The sequence below is a fragment of the Triturus cristatus genome, chromosome 1_2 (genome assembly GCF_964204655.1).
Source record: "Triturus cristatus chromosome 1_2, aTriCri1.1, whole genome shotgun sequence".
NCBI lineage: Eukaryota > Metazoa > Chordata > Amphibia > Caudata > Salamandridae > Triturus > Triturus cristatus.
Window position 1 is genome coordinate 989,934,495 of NC_140580.1, and position 17,104 is coordinate 989,951,598.

Below are 17,104 nucleotides of genomic sequence, written 5' to 3' on the forward strand. Positions count from 1 at the left end.
TAACCAAGTCTTTAGACCATCTCCTAAAAGAGAGCAGGTCGGGCGAGTTTTTAAGCTTAATAGGCAGAGGATTCCACAGTCTGGCCGCGATGTTTACAAAGCTTTTGAGAGTCGGGGTTTGGACACCTCAACAAGCTTGTGTGATGAGCACCGAAGATTTCTGGACAGAGTGTACCAGCAGAATCGGTTAATCAGATAGTCTGGGCCATGTTTATGCAGGGCCTTGCAGGCAATGCATAGGGCCTTGAAGTTGATCCGTTTTTCCACGGGTAGCCAATGTAGGGCATTAAGGGCCTGCCTGGCTGAGGAGTATGTAGGAATGCCAAAGAGCAGACAAGCCACTGAGTTTTGGAGAACCTGCAGTTTGACAAGGAGTCCCTTATTTATACCGACCAGAAGGGCGTCAGAATAGTTCAACCTGGACAAAACAAGTGCAGAGACCACAGTTTTTTGTAGGTATAAAAGGGAAAAAAATTCTCAAGATTTTCAATGTGGAAAATGTAGATGAAGTGAGCGCCTTCACGTAATGGGAAAAAGACAGGGTTGTGTCAAAGATGACCCCCAAGTTTTTTGCCTTAGTCGCTGGAGTGGGAAGGAGACCCAGTTCCGAAGACCACCAATCAGAGAACCAAAAGGACAGATCTCTGCCAAAAAGTAAAACTTCAGTTTTATTATAGTTTAACTTGAGGCAGTTCTCCGACATCCATCTGCTCACATGTTGCATGCAGGCTTGAAAGTTCTGGGCTGTTTCCTGGATATTGGTTGAAACTGAGACAATGATCTGAGTATCATCCACAGACTATACCAATGCAAAACCATAGCATTTAATCAATCTGGCTAGCGGGGTAACATACACATTAAAAAGGGTTGGGCTCAAGGAAGAGCCCTGTGGGACCCCGCATGGGAGCTTGAAGCTATGCGACCTAAAGCCGTCCACCTCCACTACTTGTTCTCGATCTGTCAGAAAAGATGTGAAAAGTGAGAGAGCTGCGCCTGTTATACCCATTTCTTGGAGGCAATTTATCAGGAGGCTGTGATGTACCGTATTGAACGCTGCCGAATGATCCAGTAGAAACAAGGCGGCCATGCCTCCATTAGCTACTGAACGTCTAACTTCTTCTGACGCAGTAATCAGTGCAAGCTCTGCACTGCGCTCACTAAGGAAGCCATACTGCGTTGGGTCCAGGATGTGGTTAGTGTTAATGAAAGTAATTAATTCTTGGTTCATATGCTTTTAAAGAAATGTTGCTGGCAAGGGCATGTGGGAGATTGGACGATAGTTACAAGGATCTATTTTATCTAAGCTGGATTGTTTTTAACAGTGGTAAAATAAAGGTCTTTTCCCAGATTTTTGAGAATATTACAGTTTTGGGGGCTAGATTGAATAGGTCTGGGTTGACAGTGCAAACAGTGGCAGAGACAGTTGCACATCTTAGGAGGACACAGAACCATTGGCGATCCGGTTTTAGTGGCCGAGAGAAGTTTACCGACCTGCTCATAAGATAAAGGTGGAAAGTCTGAAAATTGAGCTTAAACATCATGTGATAAAAACACAAAGCGTGTCCTGCACAGAAAGCTAAATGTGCACACATAGCAAGATTTTAAACCTGAAAACAAGGTACTATTTATAAAATGAAGTGTGATCGCACTCCCTCAAAACCATAAGCAAGGAATGCTTCTTTGCAACCTCTGAAAAGTAGAGTAGAGCAAGAAAAAGACAACTAAAATAATTTCTAAAGAGAGATCTAGCAATATAAACTTTTAATTTTGTTTGAACAAACATGAACGTAAACAATCCACAAACCGATTCTCAAACATGAACCATTTGCCACTGCTCCATAAATACAGTGGCAGCTCCTTCACTAAGGCAGAGGAGCGTAGCCCCACTGAACAAAAGGAAAAATAAAATGATAACTCATTTCAGTTTTCCTATTTCATCAGTGGCTCTCGAGTCGGGGCAGGGCTGGCCAGAGCAGGAGGAGGAGTGGTTTACACTCCCTAAGTGCGCATGACTGCTAAACAGTCCTGCACACTTTGCATCTTCCCCACCAGGCTGCATTACACAGCCTGGTGAGGAACGTGCAAAGCCTCCCATTCCCCGTCTGAGCACTGACCCAATCACAACTCTGTACTGCAGCGTTGTGATTGGCTCAGGGGAGCTTAGGAGCCCGGGTGCTTCATGCTGCTGGCCCGGACTGAAGGAAGAGATGGAAGATGACTGATGAGAGGAGGCGGCCGGCCGTTACACGTAAGTTTTTGTATTTTTTTCTCTTTGTCGTCTTCCTCCTGACCTCCCCCCACCTCCCGGGTCCGGTAGCAGCCGCTACTGTATAATGGCACCAGACATGCCAGGACTAAGGGTGACGGGTGTGCAAGGCAAGTAGTGCAAACAGTAACTGGCAGCGGAAACTATTTTCTCAGAAGCCTTTTTACACTCATCTCAGTGGAAAATAATTCACTTAAACAAGAGCACAAGCTTCTACTTATCTGCTGAGGATCACATAGTTGGGTCAATAGGAGAAGTCAAAATTCAAACAGGTCCTGATGTTAAAGGGTGCAATTAAGCCTCATACGTCTAAGCACAATATTACGAATATCAATTCCTTTCTCACTACAAACGTAATGTTTGAAAAGGTGTTTTTAAAAAAAAAATCATTGTTTTTTGTCAAATATGTCGGAATTCGCCACGTAAATGCCTTTCCCTGTGCACATAAATAAAAATAAAATTTAAAAGAGGTAATTTGACCCTTTAAAAGAAAAAAAAAAAATACGGATTCTAGCAGGAAGCCCATAGCACCCCTTGCGAAAGGCAGGCTCGAATGGTGCCTCCGCTTGCTGAGTGACACTGACTGAAGGTGTCTCTGATCTGCGGGATACAAATATGGTACACATAAGTAGATACCACAGTCCTACTTCTATTTCAAGAGAGTCTACTTGCCTAGGCCTTCCCTCTGGTCTCTACCACGAGGTAGCTCCATTGATGGACAGAATACCAAGTTCAAAGTAGAACCTGAAACCCAGAATGTGCGAGACATCTAGGAAATTAGGCGAGAGGGTAAATAGAAAACACAAAGGATTTAGGGGAGAGCGGGTTCTCCCACTGTAGGGGAGGTCAAAAGGAGATGGGGAGGGCTTAGAAGCAGGAAAATGGGTGGGGGCCGAGTAAGGAGGAGAAGATGGGGTTTTCCACAGGAAAAAATATTGAACAGGGAGGCAAAAATCTGAACAAACCGATGCAAACAAAAAACTAAGTTTCATTATCAATATAAAATAATATTATTTACAATCCTAGTTCACTATCTGAAATTAAGGCACCATGAATAAAGCATCCGACAAAGAACAAGAAAGACACACTGAATCCTTCTATGCAATAGCAGAGCTACCCCTGGTTTCCAGTCTATCCGGCCTACCACACAAGACAGGCCTTCGTCACATCACACTGATGGGAGCAACATCCTTCTTATTGGGCACGCAACCACCGTGGGCCTCCTTAAATGCTTCTGGCTATAGGAGGGTCAGGAGAAATTGGGCCAAAAATCTGCCCTAAACATACCATACAAAATCAACACCCCTCTTCAGACGTGTTCAGGATGAGCGAACCGTTCGTCTTCAGAGTCACCACCACTGCATGGTAGTGCGAGCACCTGCTGGACAAGCTGACCATCTTTTACGTAGGCAGAAAACATAAGAATCCAAGTAAAAGCCAAACTTGAAATCCAGCAACTGGGAATCGCCCTCAGTCATACCTTGCGAGTGGAACCAGGTAACACGCTATGCGGGAAATTCCTGAACTATTTATTGAATTCCATACAGGAGAGTGGTCATGGCCGAAGAGTAGTAGACCCTGCCTCTCTCCTTACCTGTTCGGATTCCAACTTTCCCCTCTAACTGTACATTTGCTACATTCTCTAGAGCTTTGAAGTAATAAAAAAAACACCCAGCCCATTATAAAACCTAAAGAGATGTCAGTCAAGAGACTCAAACAAGTCTTTATATTGGACTTACCCCGAGAGGGTGTGAAATGAACTTTAATGCATCGGATTGCAGAAGAGAGCTGAAAAACCATCCGCAAGACAATCAATTCTTTCCTATATTATGAGATTGTCACTAAAGGCCGATGTTTGAAGACACAGGATACAAAAACCGCGCACAACTTTATTACCATCTTTAATTTTGTAATGCGACCTATATACTAAAAGGTCTCCGTTCATAGGGGATCACAGAACGGCCAGCATAATGAATACCAATTGGGCAGGTTGCTATTTGCGACTCACTGTGATTGGATACAAACACAGGGATGGTGGCCTGCAAGGCACATCATCCCTGTGTTTGCATTCTCAAAGGGAAAACTTTTCTTCCCCCTCCAAAATCAGCCCATGGAACTGGTGCTGCTTTTTAAAAACACAGAAAAATAAAGTTTTCCAATCCAGGGAGCAGGCGGTTGTCGCTTGGACCCCTACTGCTTGCTGCTCCTGAGGTACCCGGACACAGTTATCAAATCGAACCAAGGAGACCCCCTTCCTCTGTGAATCAGCTACCGCGCCTCCTTTGGGATTTTGGTAACTGATCAATGGTTCATACCATACCCAATCTCATTAGGAAGAGCACCCCTTTTACGCTTCTTCCTGTGATTCAGTATGGGTCGCAAAATGTACATTGGGAATAGCCACTGTGCGCCCTCAAACTGTGATTTTGCAAATGGCAAGGGTTTGTGAGAACAAAATGTTTTCATGCATCTGGCCCTCGCTTCTAGAATTGGTCGGTAAAATTTAAAAGATAATGTATACGATTACATTTTTGATATTTTTGTCTCTGTGTGACGTGTCGCGGATATTACACAAGCCCCAGAACGCTCTACACTAAAACAGATTTATTTACGTATCACAGCAACCATGAAATGAACATTAAATATATATTTTTTAAATGTATTAATTGGATGTACTACATTAAATGCAGGGACTTCTGAAATCTTTTTTTCGTTTCTAGGCTTCAGGACGGTCGTAATTCCAAAATTCACAGGTATGAAACATACCCCTTTAATTACGGCCTTGCGGCCATTGCTTTTCATGATATTGTTTTTTTAGCATACAAACATACATTTAGACCTATCGCGATACGATAGTCTGATCAGATATTTTTGCGGCTTTATATTAAAGTACTCCCGAGTTTCAAACTCTATATCAGTTTATTGCTTAAAGTTCATTACAGAGATTAGAGAGCGGTTTATTATGAGCCTCGGGTACTACAGTGATTATCTGCTCTTGTCACTTACACAGTTTGTGGTTAGAATTAGACCCGGACGCGGGAGACGCGTCATTTAAATGTCATTAGGGGATGCGAGTCGTCTTATCTCGGCCAGAACATCTGAGAGCGAGACAGCCTCGGTCACTGGGGACAAAGGGGCCCAGGGTGCAAGCAGTCATAATTCACTCAACTCCCTCCGCCCACGCACGCCTCCTGCACGAGCGCTTCCATAGCCGCGAGTTAAAGGACTCGTGTAATGGGATTTACAACGTAAATATTTCAAAATATTGCATGGAATTGACATACAAATACTGTCCGTCAGCCCGTTCAGAGGGCCACCCTCAGTAAGGCCGATGCTCAAATTACAAACCGTGCTATTCACCCACACGTCTTCGGCAGGTGAAAACAGGTGAGAACCTGTCGAATTTTCCCTCGGCATCCTCCCTCGAAATCCTCCCCCAACGCGGCCCCACCGCTGTTACCTGCACGGACCACGGCTGCCTGTCGGCCCACAGCAGAAGATCCGTCATGTGCACCCCAGAACATGTTTCGGAACCGGAAGTTTGCACGCTGGAACGTATTCTGCAGCGCTGCATTTATAAAATAAATGAGTGGCAGGGCCCTCGCTACGAGGCCACTGCAGCCTGCACCACCCTGTTCCTTTGTCAGCGCCGCCAGCGACAAGATCAATGCAGCTACTCACTATCACACCCTTCAAGAGTGACAATTCAGACTATTGCAGGCCCCCCAAGGCTTGGGCAGCAGGTATTAGTCGTTTTCAATGTAGTTTATTAGTGTTAATCTTTAATTTAGACACACAGCAGACTGGCATAAGTGCCGGCATATATCACATCGAATGCAGACCGCAGGAATACAGCCATCTCATTATTAAGCCTGGGCAAAGCACTACGCTACGCTCGCGTAGTTTGCGAAGTTTGCGCTACTTCGCACTACGCAAATTGCACGTAGCACAGTGCAAACACGCGTAGCGTTGCGTAGTGCAGCGGTTATTTTTTGCTTGCTCGCGGTCCCCAATGTCAAGTTGGCGACCGCGAGCAAGCAAAATGACATCCCGGCGAGACATTTTTCTCGTTCGCGATCAGCAACATCAAGTTGGCGATCGCGAGCGTGGAAAATGAACCTCCCGGCGAGATTCTCAACGTGGGGAGGTCAGGTTTCTCATTGAGAGTGGTCGCGTATGCTTGCGACCGCTCGCGATGAGAAACTACCAGTCCGCGTTGAGAAAGCTGCCGCTCGAGTAAAAATCTACTCGAGCAGCGGCAAACTACAGCTCGCACTGTGCAAGATACCGTTTTCAATGATTGCACAGTGCCGGATGCTTGTCTGCACTGTGCAATCATTGAAAATGTCATCTTGCACAGTGCGAACAGGGTACTACGCAGTTCGCTAAGCGCTACGCGTAGCTCGCGTAGTGCACTTTGCGTAGCTTCGTGTAGCGCTACTTCGCGAACTACGCCCAGGGTTACTCATTATACTTGCTGTCGCTTCCTTGAATCTATATTAAGTGTAGACACCGCATCACTATTGGTGGGTTTCATATACACACTAGAACCTAAGCTTGGCGTTTTAGTGCTTGAAAATAATCCTTTCTAGCTTCTCTCCTGGTTTCTTCTCTTGCAGTCCTTTTTGTAGGGTCTGTACAGAAACAGTTTCTGGTGAGTTCCTGTGGTGTACTGAGTGGACTGGATAATTGCATAGGCGTGGATAATTGCATAGGCGAGAACAAGTGAACTGGAAGAACTAGATGTATTGAAATATATAAGACCTGAACATCCATACATTTAGAGCCGGGCTTGTGGTTGGTATATAGGCAATTCCAGGCCAACACCAGCCAGAGAAGAAGTGCTTCCCTGCCATACAGTGGCCGCCTAATTATCGCTCCAATCCAGAAAATTCCAAACTTTGGGACAATTCACGAATAGCTTTGGTCACTGATGCTCACAGGGATCTAGGCAAGTGCAGCGCAAAAGCATCTGTCTTCAAAACTCACATCCCACAGACACAATCTTCATGCGCGAACTTTACTTCCTGTATGAAAAACTATGATGCGCTGATTTGTTCTTATTTTTTACCAGCCAACTATTTTTACCGTACCATGGTCTCACCGTAGGTGTAGGAACCAGCCCACCTTGCCAACCAAAATGAATCCTGACCTACCTTGGTCTTCTGCATCACTTCCTGTTTGGTTACAATTCACCTGCAATCGCCATCTTCTCGTTCTGCGCAACAAAGTGTCATGATCTAACTTGGCCAATGAGGCCCCATCATATTCCTTATTGTTGTCCTGCACAGCCTCTCCTCTCCTACCACCCATCCTTCAAGCTCCACTGCTACTCTACAACCCATTATGAGCCAAGGCCTTCTCTTTGCTGTCATTTTCATGCAGGAAACCTCACTCGGTTGTACACCGAAGCAGCAGAGAGGTTTGGCCTGGACCACAGCACATTATAGCCAAGTGAATGCCAAAAGCTCACCTTACTGACAGTTTTTGGGATATCAAGCTGATCCTGGAGCTCTGCGGCCAGCTCCCTGAAGTGCTCTCTTCGGATGTCCAGGCTCCCATTGCAGATGGCAGAGTGGTACGCAGACAGCCTGGAATACTGGTTCTCTGGAATGACCAGGATCCGCCGCAGCTCATCCTGGCTTCCTTCACACGTCAGTGCTTCCAGAAGGGATGGTGTAAAGAGAATGCTCTGCAACAGACCAGATATCAACAGTTTATGGTGCAAATGTCTGAACAACAGAAAAAGACATTAGTCGAGGATGCTTTCTAGATGTACATTCAATGCACAGACTTATTTGTCCATATCAAAATATAACTAGTGAATTTATATTACTGAATTCCTTTGTCTCAGTGAAATCCACAGAATGGAGTGGGCATTGCTGCAGAGCTGATCATGGGTGGCTATATCAACTACGCCATTGGGAAGTGTCTTCCGAGGGGTGGTTTGGAAGCCGCCACCACCAGGACCTCCAGGGGCAGACAAACTCCAAGGTTACAATAGTATGAAAAAGGTCAACTTTGGGTATACATGTGTTCAATGGGCAAACGTGGGCAGGTAGTGAAGAAAACAAGACAAGGTACAGGATTAAACCAAAAGGTACACAAATGACAAAGTACGCCCAGGACATGGAGTGAGGAACACTCAGCCAGCTAAGCAGAGCATCCCAGATCTATCCGCCCTCCTCACCAGCGTCCTGGATAGACCTGGCACAAGACAGGCTTAGGTGGCGAATCAGTTTGGTGCCATCACAGGTAAATGCCTCATTAAGATGGAGCCACATCATGGCGAACCAAAGGTCACATGTACACCACTGAGAAACTCCTCACTTGGCTCACAAGTGTAGGCCAATGTCCTCGATGCCTGGCCCACACCACCACCAACGTATTCCACCTTTGACCAGACAGATGGCGGCAGGGCGATGGCCATAACAGTTCATTTGTGCATTCCAGGCCTAAATCAAATGTAAAGACCCGCTTAAAAACCACCAATAACTTCACGTCTGAAATGAAACTTGCGTGTGCAATTCAAACTTCTATTTTGCCTGGTCTGCTATTTGCATTGCACACAGCAGCACACACACATTTGCCTTCAGTCCACACTCACACTTCCTGCCCCTCCTTGCCAATTTAAGTCCTAAACTTTATTTATCTCCAACTCTCTCCCAAATATATCTGCCAATGCAATTCATAGTGGCACCCATTACCCATTACCCCTTCCTATTTCATTTTGGGTCCTGCACATGACTGTCCGGAGCTTTAGACGTTTTTAAATGTAGGCAGTGGCTGTGACCGTGCAATACACTGAGCAACAGCTGAGGCATGGCAGCATCAGGCTGGGAAACTACTCAACGCCTTTCAGTTTTCGAGCTGTCCAGGTGGATTATAAAGGCTCAGAGGAGAACAAAAATATAAGGGAAAAAAGGTCCCATAGCTCCCTTACATCCCAACAGATGCCATTCTATGCCTCTCACACCGCCCCCAAGTACCCCATGAATGATTGCTGCTGAACCTCACAGGTGATCTCAGGTAATTCCAGTGCCATACATCACCCCGCTGCACCTGTGCTGACGTAGCACCCTGCCACCCAGAGCGGCGATGACGCAAAGGCGGTCCCAGGTCTGCCACGCTGCAGAATCCTCCTCTCCAGATGGCGCAGGATTGCTGCATTTGACTATTTCTATTAAGTCCCATTTGGGACCCCAGCAGGTCCACGCCGCGGGTGTTCTGGAACAAGTCTTGCTGCCAAATGTGCAAATGCTGACAAAGCATATACCTGCAAATGATAGAGGATGCTTCTATGAATGGACAGGAGGCATTTTAGCCGTAAGCGAACAGAAAAAATAAGGCCTCCTGCAAAACCCCGTGAAATACCTCCCTTACCCTAATAAAAACCTTAAGTTGCGATAGGGCTGGGCAGAACTCTGTGTGTACGTCAAGTACGTGCTTAGAGTCGATTCACTCAGAGTTCATCGTTTGCAGCCGTCCGGTATTACTCTGGAGAAGTCTCGTCTACGAAGAACAGAGGGGCCAAGATCATTTGATGACGTAGCGCATCAGAGCCTGGCGAGTCCGTGGGCAGGCATGTTGGGACCACCACCCTTTCTGGCACATAGGATCACTGCATTGTGTCTGCTCTGACCCTGGCTGGGTGTTGCCGCCCATTCTGAGTTGGGCTTACAGGTAGCTTGGTATTAGCTCAGACAACATGGCAGCCCAGTTCTGGTCGTTTCCCTAGATAGGGGTGAGAGAGGGTTGGTTACCTTCACAGTAAACCCACAGGTGTAGCGACATCATTCAGCCAACGATCCAGAGAAGGATACCTGCTTTCATAAGGCGCAGAAATTCCAGATTTCTTGAGAGCAGAAACATGCCCGAGTAACTTTCACAAGCTCCTAAAGGCAATTCTCTTTGATCAATAACGCAGCTTGCAAGCTGGCATGGTTGCACACGCGCTTAGAGGATTTTTCTGGTTGGAACACAATATAAACCCAAACATTAACAAGCCTGTACAGCACGGCATGGGCTTGCTAGCCTAGCTTACTATGAACAACGGGTCAAAAAAGCAGTATCAATATGGCCTTAAAAACATAGGCGGAGAGGACAGAGGTGGGTCAAATTTCTGTATGGATCTATATGAATCCCATGATCCAGGGCAGGTAGACGAAGGGCTGGGTGGGCATCATCGCCCAAGAAGGACTTTACTTAGGTTTCATAATAGGAATTATATATACCCCATAAAGATAGATTGGCACACATGATGGCTGCATATACTGAATTGTGGCGGGGCAATGCGATCCTGGAGCGTCAAAATCCACTGATGGACATAGTTGAGGGCAACAGGGTAGCAAAAATGATGCTCCCCAATAAAATATATTGAGGGGGCTGTGAGTCTCCCATATCTCAGATACTTGATGGTCTTGGGCTTAGTGGGGGACCACCGAAGGGTTGGGCACCATGCAATGCAAGGACCTGTGTTACACCGCTGGATGTAGGAGAAGGGACACTGTACATAGCACACCACACGGTTCTCAAAAACACAAAGCAGCCTGTCCTGTTACCCATCCATTCACATCGTTACTTGTGAAGCGCAGCATGCACCCTGGAGGGTTTCTCAGCACTGTTGTAGACCAAAGCAGCACAGCTTCTCAAGTCACTAAAGATGCAAGACGGCGCGAAGACGGATTGTAAGCCTTTTCCTGCACCTGAGGAGTCTGGACATCAATGTCAGGTACAAGGAAACAGTGTTCCAGAACAAATCCCTTGAACGTCGAGGGTCCTGTCTCCACACCTAGAGAGTGGAGATCTTGGATTAGCAAACAGAGGCAGTGAGCTGTTGAGCAGAGGACGACTGCAGGCGTATACTTACAACATGGCTTCTTCTGCAGGAAGGGATCGGAATTGTAGAAAACATGATGCATAAAGCAGGCGGATTTGAACCTATTCTTTTTTGTACAAAAAGTCAATGAAGTTGGCGAAGCTTGGAGGAAATGTGGTCAAATTTATTTAAACAAGCACTGGTCTAACCGCTGCATTCTGGATGTGTAGCAGCCAGTAGATAGTTGTTTTTGGGAGGCCGAGGTAAACAGGAGTTGCCCAAGTTTAGCAGGACTGTAATATACGATGTTCACAACAATTTTTACGGGGAGGCAAACACCCTACACAGGACCCAAAGATGAAACCGGCGCAATGCTGCAATCTACAAAAGATGCGCCATGTCTGGCTTCCTCTTTGGGATCTGCCCTTCCTGGTGGGTCTAGCGGCACTTGGATGGGTATAAGGACATCAAGGGCTACAATAAAAACACAGATCCATCCTCGTCCGCAAGTCACAGATTTGAATCCCGGCAGGTGCAACTCCATCTTTCTTCATTCTAAAATTATTACATTAGGTACCATCACACTGGGATAATACCAGCAGCAATTATGTACAGCGCTGCAAACCAGAAAAACTTTAGTGGTATATGCGATTCGAAGGACATGTTACCAACTTTGTAGCTCTATTATTCACCACTATCACTACCATTCACCATAAACAAGAGCAGCAAATCATCCTAGGTCATTGGTAAGACATTCATTCTCAAGCTTTTAGCCAACAGCACTAAGCATGCTGGTACTCGAAGGCCTATACGAAACTACAAGCCCAAGAAGGCAAAGAGCACCTACCTAAAAAGTTAAGTAGATGGAGGTGTTACACAACTCAGAAGGGGTATGGAGGGTGCTAAATTGAGGAGACAAGCAGATCAATGGCTGACACATCTAAAACTCTGAAGAGTTACAATGCCATCATTAAAACAGGTAGGCTTGACAAGGTGTCCAAAATCACAGTCACTGGTTCATGCACTCACCGACCAAATCGCACTAAAGCATCAGTAGTGCCAGTATGTATATAATCTGAAAATTAATTCTAAAAGTGATACTGCAAAGTCTGAGTCCATGGCTATGGATTTAACTCGCTCATCTTCTAAAGCGTTCCCTTTCTGTTCTGAGATAATCCCCGGTCAGATTAAGCCACTCTTGGGGAGCTGGCTCCTTCCTTGATTTCAAGTGTGGGGCTGTATCACAGGACCGGTGCTGGATTCTCTCATCTCTGCAGCTGCCAGCAGCAATCTTAAGTGGGTCCCTGATTCTGTCTTGGAATCCTGGACTCTACAGCATGATCCAGGCTCCCACTAGGGGGCATGGGTCCCAGACAGAGGAGTAAATGTTCTAGGAAGGTGGTGGCAGCTGTGGAGAACCAGTGGTGCCTAGTAACTGATCCCTCCAAAAATGTCCAGCTGTGGCTGGCCTCACCCCACTTACATCATCCAAAGTTCTAGCCTTGAACCCATGGGGTGACTTCTCCGTTATGGTGGAAGAGCGTTGCCCCACTGCGAGAGCAGCAGGCACACACTTTAATAAAATGGTAATAAATACAATTTTATTATGTGCGGCAGGCACATGCTGTTACAGCGCAAGGGCAGCGGGTGGGCTGATTAGTGCTATTGCACTATCAATTCAACCCCTACCAGGGCGCATGTCAGATTGGCCGGCTGCCTGCAGCCAGCCAATCTGACCCGCACACTTCAGAGCCTGCAATCCCAGGGCCGAGAAACAGCCAAGGGATTGCAGCTGCAGGCCCCCAGCCTCCAAATGAGGGCTGGGTTAGCCTGCTCCAGCCAATCCGATTGGTTGGTTTCAGGTTGTAGAAGGGAGAAGTCCTTCCCTTTCCGCCCGAGTTAGCGCGGAGTAGAGAAGAGATAGATGGCAACCGGGCCCACCAGCAACATGCATATGGTGAGTTTTTTTAGCATTGCGCACCACCATATTTAAATGTTACTGGCCGCTACTGCTTGAACCATTAGGATGCTGTCTACAAGAGGCAGGAAAAAGTCCCTTTAGTAAGTTAGAGTATTAGGCCATACTTAAGACACCTACTACAAATACGTTATAGTCATATGGCATTTTAAGGGGGAGCTTAGGTTATTTGGATTTCGTTGTGGCACCTCCCTTAAGGAATCCAATAATTAAGCTATGGGGGTGATAATGTCTGGCCCAGAATCAACATCCATGCAGTCGGCCCAGTCTATGTTTTTGCAAATTTTGCTATAGCGCCACTGCACTGGAAGGTATTTGAGCACAGAATAGAGATCTGGAATAACATATGCATTTACAAAAAACATCTACTTTCGACAAACACGGGGGGGGGAAAGAATATTATCTATTGCCCAAACAAACACCCGTCTTTGGCCACCACAGATTACTTTGAGGATTAAATGGTGAGGTGAATTTGCCATCAGAGATGGGCTCAGGTGTCAAAATTCTCCATTTCTCTCACCCTCTCCCGTTAGCCCTCAAAGCCCAACCAGCTAAGCACAGGTCTCCTTAAAGATGCAATGAGAGGTACTGTCTAATTCTTGGGAAGTGGCTTCCCGCGACTAAAGATGGACCCAGTCCAAGAAAACTGAGCTCAAGACAATGGGGACTTTGAGCTGTGCACGCTGCCATAGGCTCGGTTTGCAACTCTAAGAATATCTTATAATGTTCATTGACCTTTACGAATGGCTTTCCTTTCAATACCCGTATGTTGTGGACAAACCAGAGACAGAGTCTTGCTGGGCTTCGGAAAACCGACGATTCGATATTAACCCGATACTACTGTAGCATAACATCAGCTTTTAATTGGAAGAAAATCTCTTCACTCACCAATACCCTGTGCAAATGTAAAAAAATCAGATGATTTTAGCCATTTTCTCAAATTAGGTGTGTGACATAATGGGAAAAATGGCTTAGTGTGAATTTCTTTTTCTTGGCCGGGGGACCCACATTGGATCCTACCAGGCCATGTCCACCACGATCCACCAGGATAAACCCAGAGGCCCAAGTCCCAGCTCTGCAGCCCTTTTCTAGCCAAGTTAGGCCTGGTTATTTATGGTGGGTTTTGGTGTGAGGGGAGTGTGGAGGTGAGACATTGTATATGTCCTGCCCAAAGCCAGGGCTGGAAATGAGTGCAATTGATCCCCCTCCACCAATCCCAAGAGGGACGAGGCGTGGGGATATGCCCATCAGTGTGCTTTGCACCTCTCCATCACATGCCAGGCTGGAGAAGGAAGGCAGAGTGCAAAGGCGAGCTGTGCTGTCCTCTCCTATTCAAATGTGCAGTCTGATGTGACAGACTGCTGTACAGACAGCTCAGGCAATTTTATGTCGGATGCTAAACTACCTTGAGACAGAAAAGCAATTTTTCAATGTTTTGTGACACCCAGAAATATCTTATTGTGACTATGTAGGATTTTAGTCAATCCTCCAGTCCAAAACACTTGTTTTTCAGCTTACACCACCCAGCCTGTAGGAACCCCTTGCTCGCAATACACTTCATGGTGGGACCCTCCGCTCCGATCGGCTTTCCTGTTGCCGACACACACATATCCCTTTTTTGGCCTTATCTGAGAAGAGTAGCATTCTATGTTTGTCCTGTATGGTGGAGTAAAATCTCACATTACCTTGCCACCCTTCAGCATCTAGTCCCCTCTGTTCGGGTGATTTAGCTTAGATTGTAATCTGAGCGCACTCTCGTTTAAAGGTCACAAACAGCTCTATATGCATAATCAGTTTTTCCTCCTAATATATGACCAAGGATGAGGAGTTGCAATTTACTTCTGTGCTTCTCCATTCAAATGGTTTGTTTGAACTGCTTCCACCTAAAATATTGTTGTGTTATTATCAAAGCTACATGAGGGTCATGTGCGGTCTCCTCTCTTTGATCCGATGTGCAGAGTTCTTCCCAGGTGTCCTGTTCCATCCCTCTCATGGTAAACTGTATCCAACAGGTGAGAACAATAACGCAGAAAAACCTCCCCTTTGCCGTATATTACTTTACAAAACAGATTGTATCTGGTATGGCTATATGCAAAATGACAATCACAACTACTACGTGATAAAATACACCATGAATTATTTATTTTTCTTTTTTCCTTTGACTTTTTGCTTATAGTCACTTTTGTTCCCCCCCCCTTATTCAATATATCATTTAAATCATCAAACAACAGTTTTTAATACATTTTTTTCTTTTTATACAAAATCATTATATATATATATATATATATTCACTGAAAAACCATAGGTTTCACACACGTTATAGTTACAAATTAGCATTTAAAAAACCTTGCAAATTCACTTAAAAAACCATAGGTTTCACACGTTAAAATTAGCTGGACATTTCACTCGTAAAAAACCTATGAAATTCCCCCGTTATAGTTACTGTAGGCAACTATAACTCACGCGACCGCAATCCTCTGCTGATGACGTCAGATATTACATCACTGTATTTAGACACTTATTTACCCATGTCTTCTTCCATTAATCTTTAGCTATACATATATTACAAATATTTATTTTTCATAAAGACACATATGTCATCAGTGATGTAATATCTGACGTCATCAGCAGAGCATTGCGGTCGCGTGAGTTATAGTTGCCTACAGTAACTATAACAGGGGAATTTCATAGGTTTTTTACGAGTGAAATGTCCAGCTAACTATAACATGTGTGAAACCTATGGTTTTTTAAGTGAATTTGCAAGGTTTTTTAAATGCTAATTCGTAACTATAACATGTGTGAAACCTATGGTTTTTTCAGTGAATTTGTACGGTTTTTTAAATGCTAAGTTATGTATTAATTTTTTTTTCTTCAGGTTTTTCACCGTGCGCGCACCGTGAAATGTTATTTTTTTTTTTTTAAATCGCGAGGTGCGCGCACCCTGCGCGCACCATGCGATTTAAAAAAATAAATGAATGTATTTTTCTCCCTTGGGGGTCCTTCTGTGACTCCCTGACCAAGGCTAGGGGGTCAGGAACTGTCCACTCTGCCACCTTTTCACGTTCTCCTCCTTTTTTTGTCACCCCCTCAGACTGCGAGAGACAAAATGGCGGCCGACACTTCCTGGTTTCGACCGATTCAAATGTTTACCGACCTCTAACAACCAATCAGAATTGCGCACGCGCACGGCAGGGTGCGCGCACAGTGCGCGCACGCTGCGCGCGTATAGATATTGATATGCTTTTAAATGCTATTTTCTCAGGAAATACTGAACAGATTTACACCAGACCTGCAAAAGGCACTTCCTTGACCTTATGGCTACCTCTCTGCCAAATTTCACGTAATTCTGTTCAGCCGTTCGGGCTGTAGCAGTGTCTAAAGGTCCTATGGAAAAATGCATGGGGAAAACGCGTTTTGGGACCCCCCCTTTTTCTCGGCCCCCGCTTGACGAATCACCCCGAGACTTTCAGGGTAGGAGCTGAGCGGAGTGCCCCATTAGTTTTGAAAATTTCGCGAGAATTCGTAAACCGGCGCCAAAGTTATTCAAAATAGAATTTTGAGATTTCCTATGGAAACTAGTTTGTAACTATAACTATCTACTGGCGACCGCCAGTAGATTATATGTAGAATATATATATATATATATATATATATATATATATATATATTTTTTTTTTCTCATTAGTACAAAAATGCTTACAGAGATACTGACCCCAACAGGTGAGACCAACAAGCTCACTTAATACCACCAAAAGTGGATAGAAGACCATGACATAGACGTCCTTTTCCTGACGGAAACGTGGCTCTCTTCCCACTCAGAATCAGATATGGTGCTAGCAACCCCACCGGGCTTCCTCATCCAGTCCCTACCTCGTCCCTTAGGTAGGGGTGGTGGTGTCGCCATTATTCATCGGGACCATTTCCTCTGCAATACTAATGACGCACATATTCCTGATTCTGAAAGCCTGCAGTTTACAATTAAGTTAGACCCGACTAACTCTCTCTCAGGGATTCTAGTGTACCGCCCCCCTGGTCATCCAGG

The 17,104-nt window shown here is 45.4% G+C and overlaps 1 protein-coding gene across 1 annotated transcript in view; it reads right to left on the minus strand.

The window, feature by feature from the left end:
• The window catches only part of ABCA2 (ATP binding cassette subfamily A member 2), a 569,797-nt gene that overhangs the window by 301,355 nt on the left and 251,338 nt on the right, over positions 1-17,104 (minus strand). The window contains exon 8 of the mRNA XM_085611149.1: positions 7,740-7,958. Within this exon, the coding sequence (XP_085467275.1) occupies positions 7,740-7,958 (219 nt within the window). The remainder of the gene's footprint in view (positions 1-7,739; positions 7,959-17,104) is intronic.